General features: G+C 39.3%; 1 protein-coding gene across 1 annotated transcript in view; it reads right to left on the bottom strand.

Moving 5' to 3' along the window:
• Positions 1-337: 337 nt before the first annotated feature.
• LOC135462432 (CUGBP Elav-like family member 4) overlaps positions 338-8,687 on the bottom strand; it is a 166,536-nt gene continuing 158,186 nt past the window's right edge. The window contains exons 9-14 of the mRNA XM_064739658.1: positions 7,490-7,621; positions 5,067-5,147; positions 4,303-4,383; positions 3,276-3,419; positions 2,627-2,773; positions 338-935 (exon numbers count right to left, since the gene is read on the bottom strand). Of these exons, the coding sequence (XP_064595728.1) occupies positions 2,646-2,773; positions 3,276-3,419; positions 4,303-4,383; positions 5,067-5,147; positions 7,490-7,621 (566 nt within the window). The 3' untranslated portion in view covers positions 338-935; positions 2,627-2,645. The remainder of the gene's footprint in view (positions 936-2,626; positions 2,774-3,275; positions 3,420-4,302; positions 4,384-5,066; positions 5,148-7,489; positions 7,622-8,687) is intronic.

Genomic DNA, 8,687 nt, shown 5'->3' with positions numbered 1-8,687 from the left:
TTTTGTTTGTTTTTTTTTTAAGGAGGAGAAAAATAGTCCCGATCATAGGCCCAGGTTGACCAGTGATCATCCTTTCTTAAGTAAGAAGAGAGTTGTGACCGTTTCTTTTGTTTTAAAAAATGGAAATGGAACAGTCTGCCTGTTCAGCGGAATACTGGTATCTGTAAGGACAGAATCCTGGCCACGAAGAAAAAATTACCACCAAGCGGATTTGATCCGGAAACCACAACAATCAGGTTGGACCTCCACCTCTGAATACTGTGGAAGTTAAAAAAAAAAAAAAAACACATATGGAATGTTAGAAAAAAAAATCCATCAAACCGCTTGTCTGGGGGGGGTGCCAGGTTTTTGTGTTTGGCACACTTAGAGAGGTCAAAGGTCAAGGGTCACGATTTTTAACCCGATATCAGTGATTGGGTGAGAGGCACCAGCCATGGGCCTCTCGGTGACTAGCACTGTACAACATGGTCTAGATTAAATAACTAAGATAGCTCTATTTACACTGCGTTACCACGTTGATGCCAGATTTTGTCTGGTAAAAGTGCGTGTGAATGGACAGCAGCTCGCTGGATCCACACCAGATAGTCGCTTACACACCATATAGAGGGAGAACCTCCATGACTCATCCAATGTTACTTTTCTTAACGTCGAACAACGCCTCTCCAGTTGTGACCTCGGTGGGCAATTGTCCAAAAAGCACGCAACGCGCTGATGGGTGAACAATAAATAGGTTCCGACACAAAGTCTGTCAGATAATTAAAGGTACATTTAGAGTTTGAGTGAGACTGGAGAGCTTTTGTCTTCGTCGACATCCAAACCCCTCTTTGGATCGTCACCATGATGATTTGCTGTTGTTTCATGTGTTTTGTTGTTTTTTTTTGGCAGAGGGTACGGGCATATTTGTCCAGATTGTGTACCTGACAATGTCCGCTGGTCTGAAATGACAAAAAAATAATAGTAATTAAATAAATAAAATACAAATAATAGAGCAGCATAAAATTAATTCAGCTGACCATCGACTGAATAGTGCTGATTTGAACGAACTCTTCAGTTTGTACATAGGAAACATTTAGCTTTAGTTTGTTAAAATTTGCAGAGGAGAAGAACGACGATGAAAGAAATAGCCTCAGGGTACGTGATTATGTGATAGAATTTAGAGTAATCACACGTCAAGTCAAACAAAAGAAACCAATTATAGCTTACCAATAAATGTAATAACGTACTCAGTGAAGTTCAATACACATGTAACCCCCAAATTTAGCGCTATGTTTGGCCACAGAGTTAAGAATTTTTGCCTTCAAATCTGTAGGGTCACATAATGGACAAGTACACATACAGAGGTTGTCAAACTCCTCAACCAGTTGACATGAATGTACAAGTTCTACGTTGCTATGGAGATTAGTGATCCACCAATGAAAATGCAGAACGTGTAGAGATGGAGTTAATACACATACTTCAGGCAAATCTTTAGTCCTGGATCTGGGCCAGCTTGTGAAATCAACCAGGCAGACATTGCCGGAAAGTGTATCTCAGCCAGGATGAAGTGGGAGGCACTGTTGCCATAGCAACCATAGTTTGAGAGACAAGCAGTCAGTGCAACCACATACAATCTCAGCCTGAGATGTAGCAACAGATAAATCTTTCCAAAAATTAAGTTTCCTTTCTTTCTTTATTTTCTTTCTGGCAAATATTTCTCTGTCCATACTCAAAAAGAAAAAAACAAATTAAAAAAATCGCCACCAAGCCAATGTCGACCTGGTTGCCACAGAGATTCCCACGCTGAGCCCATTGTCCCTGACTAACAAACCTGTAGCACACCAAAAATTAACCAATGAAAAATCTTGTTACAACCAGTCAAGGATAACTCAATAACAGCCAATAACAATAGATTTACTACGGAGACTATAAAAATCGAAATGAATCTCATTCCACAGACTTAGCACCAGATATACACCAGCCGGCAAGCCCCAGTCGTAACTTACTCCGACATTTGTGTGGTGTCACCATGACAACCCAGCGAGAGCCCTGATTGGTTGTTCAACTCTGTTAAAGGGGTACATAGATATTTATCAACACATGTATATTGAACGGCTATGTGTACACTGGCTACCTACCAAATTTTAAAACTTTTTCTTTCTTTGTTTTTTTCCCCCCATCCTGCCGACAATGTGCAAAACTACTGTCTACTAGCCAAATTTAAATTTTCTTTATGTTTTTGTTAGTGTCTATTTTTCCTCTCTTAGAATCTGATATGCCAACTGAAGAGGCCTTGGCATATTGATTAAAAAGAAAATTAAGATGTTTTGAGATAGTGGTCAACGTAACAAGCATGGCTTTGCCATAGGGTGTGCTTAAAGCTGTTGGAAAATAAGGGCTAAATTTCAACTTAGTGAGGAAGGCACGACTACACACAAGACTTCATAGCCAAAATGACAGCATATGAAGTCAATGGCCAGGAACTTCCATCAAGTGTCATCTGAATTCCCTTACCAAACCTTATCTGAAACCCCGCCAAGAACAGTTTTTATCCTATAGGAGAAAAAAAGGCCATTTTGTGAGACAAAAAGGGCCATTTTGTCCACAAACAGGACAAAAGGACAATCCGAAAAAAAGAAGCATAACTCACCATCTAGTAAGCTGATTGGTTAATAAGGTCGGTTGGCATCCTTTGGGCGTTTGAGCTGAACTTTGAGCCTCTTCATGCCGATCTGGAAACCGTTCATGGCCTGGATTGCCGCCTGAGCACTAGCTGGATTGTCAAAACTGACGAACCCTGGAGGACGAAAAAAAAACAAAAGAAAATGAAAATGAACAAAATTTATAAAATCAAGCATATTCAAAATTTTAGGTCAAATGCAGTACATTCTACGAATTTACAAATTACATTCTTATTTTGGGAGTTTCAGTGTATGCCTTATGAATCACACTGATAGAATCTGTAGGCTTTAAATTTTTTATTTAAAATTAATTTTGTCGAATAATGGTCAAGACCTGTCTATGCCAATGAATGACTGGCCAGTGAGTGGCCATCAAAAAACAAAACTATCATGACCCGTAGCAAAAGCCCAGGGGTGTGATTTGCACACCTGAATTCATTCTTCCCAGATATTTAACTTTGACCCATGTGTCTTACTAGCACATGTAGCTTTGGTTCCAGGACAGCGTTTCTCAAATCTGAGGGTGTGAAAGAGATCACAAACCCACAAATCTGGTTTAAAAATAGTTCACCCCTAACTCTAAGGTTAAAGCTTGATCAGGCCGTTAAGGGTACTCACCGAAGCATTTACTTTGGTTGGTAGCTCTATCCACGTACACCTTGGCGCTGATGACGTTGCCGAAGGGCATGAACATCTGGGCAAGCTCAGCGTCACCAAACTCCTGGGGCAGGTGGTAAATAAATAGGTTACAGCCTTCTGGTCCTTGGTCTGTAACAGCATCAACGGTACAAGATATAGCGATAAAGATTTGGTATTTAGAGGGTATGCTAAAGAAGTTTTCACTTATACAATGGTGGTAGGGTTTAGTCCGAGAGTGGGGGGGGGGGGGGGGCTCTCACTATGAGCCACTGTATTCTGACAGATTTAACATGGGAGAAATAGGGAAAATAAGAGAACAATTGGAAATGTCAAATTTTAGCTAAGGCTATGGTTTAATGGGTTAAATGGGTGGATGGGTCTGGAATGTCAGGAGTAAACCACAAGCCTTTAACAAGTTACTGACACTCTTTTCATCTGTCAATGCAAAGTACAAACATGCACACCATATTGGTATAAAAAAAACTAATACAGCCACCCGGGTATCGCTGTTTATTTTTCATGAAGAGCCCCTAAAACAGTCATAGTGTATTAAGTACAGAATTAGTACTTAAAGTATTAAGTACTAAGCTTTAACCTTGATATTTTGCCCACTTTCAAAAGTAGATTTGCACAGACTAGAACTGTTAAGTCCAAAATGAGGGTACCCCATTTCTTCTAATTTTTAGGACACCTGGTCTGCTCTATTCAGCCAATGTACATGCAACTGATGCAGGAATACTTAGTTTCTTTTTTCTCACATGGTTAAACTGTCTAATGAACAACACTCAGTTTTTTTCTTACTTTTCCAAAAAGCTGGGAAAGAAATGTAAAGATCTGCTTCCAGCACTAGTAATATCTGTCCCAACAATTAGAAGAATAGGTAATTATGAAAGGTAATTGAAGGTAATTATGAAAATAATTACATGAGTGCCATTAAACTTAAGTACACACACACTAACTTTGTAGAGGGGGGGGTATATAAACCCACAAAAAAATGACCACTTACCCTCTTTCTGAGTAGCAGGGACAATGGTGGCATGTTGGGCAAGAGCTTGCTGGAACTGACCGTAGGCAGCAGGGTATGTGGCTAAGGTTGAGGGAGAGAAAAGACACAAACAGGTTAGTACCAGTCAGCACATGGCTGAAAAAAAACCATGTGAAACCTTGATAATTCCCTGTTTGAGAGTGGCCCTGCGTCCACATGTAGTGTGTCCCAGTGAATGAAGAGCAAGCTCTTTAACCACTTGGCCATGACTGAGTAGGCAAGAAGGGCTAAGAGGTTTTGTGTAATAATAAATCTGGTTGCTAATAATGTAATAAAAACTCTAGTACCACCCCTCCCGCCTCACCCCCACCTTCCAATCTTCAGTCCTAATTTTTACCACGGTAAAGTAGTACAGTTCCTAAACAGACAGACTTCATTGCAAGCAAATATTTGGGCCTTTTTTCTTTAAAGACAAGGTGGCAAAATTCATGAAACAATCCAAGAAACACAACGCAGTACTACATTAACTGTGTATTATGTACAACTTATCAGCAAAATTTAAAGGATTTTACCTGTAAAAGAAGCATTGTGATTGATCAATTGGTTTGATTTGTATATTTGATTTTTGTCTTACGCCATACTCAAGAATATTTCACTTGTATGAGGGAAGCCAGCATTATGGTGGGAGGATACCGGGCACGGTCCGGGTGAAAAACATAACCATCCGCAGGTTGCTGCAGACCACGTACAGCTGGAGAAGAAGTTTAATTGGACGTTGGACTCACCTATTCCCGCATAGGGTTGGACCCCTGTGTAGGCCTGCTGAAGCGGGTCACCGCTCGCTACAGTCGGAGCTGAAAGGAGCACTGAGAATTAGAAAAACCACAAACAACAGAGGTTAAAAGTCTGCTGAACCGCATTCCCAATGGCACAGGCAACATTCAAGGTCATAGTGGGTGTCAGGTTACAGTCAAGGTCAAAGCAGGGACAGATCATTTGATGTTCAAAGTCATCTAAAGGGGTCATGGTCATTCAAAGGTTAAGTTATGGATGCTCAAGGTCACAGTAAGGGAAAGTTATGGATTTTCAAAGTCAAGGACAGACAAGTTCAGATATGACCCTGACAACAAGACCTGCTCCAAGAACAAATTTGTGTAAGGGCTGTTCTGGCCTTCTGACTTTTTGTCCTTCAATACCATATACCTGTAGGTCAGATGTTTTATCAAAAAAATGCCAGTCAGTGTCACACGTAGTGGTTGGTTAGTCAAGGTCATGTTAGTCCATGTCACATGTACTGGTTGGTTAGTCAAGGTCATGTCAGTCCAAGTCCACATTCTGGTTGGTTAGTCAAGGCCATGTCACACTTACTGGTTGGTTAGTCAAGGTCATGTTAGTCCAAAAATGCAGGTCAAGTCCAGATGTCAAAAATTTCTAAAGTCTCATGTTTATTGTTATGTACTTTTAAGATTGTACTTTCTGCTCCGAGTGGACGGAAGTACTGTCCATGACTAAGTTGCTCATTTTTCCAGATTCTGGAAGTTTTGTTGATTTTTAGAAAGGTGCTTTGAGAGTTGTTTGGAAGGTAGGATGACATTAAATTGGGAAAATGTCAGCTTTAGCACCAGACATAATATTTCATGACATTTATTTGCCTCCCAAAATTCCCTTTTACGCTCGAATGCGTGGGTCATTTAGGTACTTCTCTGGGTAATCTGAAGTCCTACATAGCTTTGACTATGTGTCTCTGATGAACAAAGGAGATTTGTTTATTTTACCCGGAACATGGACTAACAAAACAACTGATCAGCAATGACCAGAATAGCAAGATGTGTCTCCATATTATTCACATGCCTGGCACAGATCTGTCGTTGATAAACTGAATGCAGGGGCAATAGAAGTTAGAAGTTCTAAGTCAAGGAAGTCATCAGAAAAGCAATCTTGATGAGATTCAAGTGTCCAAGAGTCGAGTCAAAAAGTAACATAAAACATAAAACAAAACATCATCACACCAGCACAGCAAACAGACAAAATCACATCCAGTTGAAGTAAGTCATTATGTACATCAAGAGAACACATCAAGAAATTTGTTACATTAATATAGAAACAATATTTTCCAAAACCAGTAGGCCAATTACAGTTTTCTCTTTACAACTTAAATCACAGATAACATACGTAATTTTCGTTGTGATTGCCAAGAAACATGAAGAAAGGTGCACAAAGTTTGAAGAATCGACACCGAGCAAAAATGCATAAATTTCTGATTAGTATCAAAATGTCAGGCACAACCCATGCATTTCACATTTCAGTAGATTTTTTTTCTGTGTAAAAAAAGGGACAAAAAAAATCCAAACTGGTCTTTTTCATTGTTTGTTATTAACATCATCCTCAAAATGCAGGCGTATCAAAAGTTGGGGGTAAAATTGACAATTGCTCATGCAAAGTTTTCCTTCGGTAGACTCCCGTTACCCTTAGACGAACGGTTTTTTTTTTTCAACATGCAAGTATTAGTTAGCACTTCGGCTTTGGGAATGGTTTCACAAAGACATTCTGAGTTGAAATTCAAATTTTTTTCTAGAGCAAAATATTTGAAGCTGGATGCTGAAAATATACCACCACAGCCCAGAGTCAAAGTGATGCATCAAATGTATCTGATGCAATGGAATACAACTTCACACTGAGGATGGAAATCTCTTTGTCAAATGGGCCCCTGGAATTTGCTTCTACCACACAACATGTCTGTCTATTTCTGTAAATTTTTTTTTTTTTTTGGGGTGAGGGGTCATTTTGTTTAAAATGATGACGCTTGATGCATCAGTAATTTAGAGCACGTACACATATGTAGTTTTGATCAGAAAGGTTGGCTCACTTTGTTATGATTTATTCTCTTTTCCTGAGGTCAAGGTTGGAATTCTATTTAAAATAAAGCTGGTTGCATCAACAACATTTTAACATTTGGGCTACCTGTATATTTTAGTATGAATATTATATGCTTTTTTTGTGGTCTATTACGTGGGGATTGTGGGGGGGGGGGGGGGGGGGAATTTGTTTTAACACCATACTAAAGAATTATGGGAAAATTTCTTGTTTAGAATGAAAAAGCTGCTTGGTATGGATTATTTCCCTCTGTGGGAAGGGGCACTTTTGTTTTTAATGCCCAAGTAAAGAATCAGGGGATGATTTGGTTTTAGAATGAAGAAGCTGGTTGCACCTGGGTAATGTGGAATGCCATTGGTGTAGACCTCGGGGGCTTGTCCGTTGGTCTGCGGGACCGGGAAACTGGCCATGGTCGGTGAGAGCACGTTAGGTGGTGCGCCGTTTATAGGCGTCGTCCCTGTGGTGGCTGTTGCCACGGAAACAAAAACAGACAACTTGTGCAATCATCCAATCAAAATCCCGTACAGGACATCACACGGGGGTAAGAAGGAAAACTGCTACGCAACCATGGCTACGGTGAAACACGATATATATATAAATATATATATGTAAACAAAAAAGTCACAAAATATGGATGGGTTCTTTTGTAGAAAAAGTCACAAAACAGACAAAAGCAGCAATTGTATTTCAAGGCACTGGAAGAACAAGTCTGCAATAGGTGCCAGACATTTTGGAGAACAACTGTTGAAGGAGGTATGTGGTATGACCTTGATTAGTATTATTTTTTTTTCTTCTTCTTCTTCTTCTTCTTAATTGCGAGAAAGTTTCCTTGCAATACAAAAGCTGCCCAGTAACATACGTGAGCCATTAATGTCAACCCGACAAAAACAAATTAAACCCCCCTTTGATTTTCAAACATTGACCACAACATTTTTATAAGCAAGAGAAATAATTGGATAGTTGTGAACAAAAAAAGTTTTAAAATTAACTTCTTCAGTCTTCCCAGATGAGAAGACACCATTATGTGATTTCAGTGTTTCCTTTGAAATCAGGCCTTAAACTTCTTACAAGTCAAATGCTAATAACACAACCCACCAAAAAAGAGAGTAATTTAAATTTCTGTGTGGTCTGTTTGAAACACAAAGTTAAGGTATAGTACTTGGGAACATTCAATAACAACACAACATAAATAGAACAAGATTAAACTCTCTAAAATATGCATCGCTATGCCAACAGAGCAGAGTGGCTCACCTGAAGCCCCATCTGGTGGACAAAGGGAAATAACCCTCACTCAATAATTTGATCAAAAGTTGTCTCCTCATTTTGTAGTTGCATCATCATTTTTACATGAAGGTGTCGTAAGTTGTTAACTGATATTACCATTCTAGCTAGGATATTTTAAAAACAGTCCAGGAGATGTAGAAGTCTTGATAATTCCATACACCATTATCAATACTTACAAAGAGTTTACCTTCATGAGTCACAGGGTAAATAACAACTACTCGTATTTTTCAGACAATATTAGCTCAATT

Source organism: Liolophura sinensis, chromosome 2, assembly GCF_032854445.1.
Source record: "Liolophura sinensis isolate JHLJ2023 chromosome 2, CUHK_Ljap_v2, whole genome shotgun sequence".
NCBI lineage: Eukaryota > Metazoa > Mollusca > Polyplacophora > Chitonida > Chitonidae > Liolophura > Liolophura sinensis.
The sequence above is the reverse complement of the archived record's forward strand: the minus strand, read 5'-3'. Positions and strand labels throughout refer to the sequence as shown.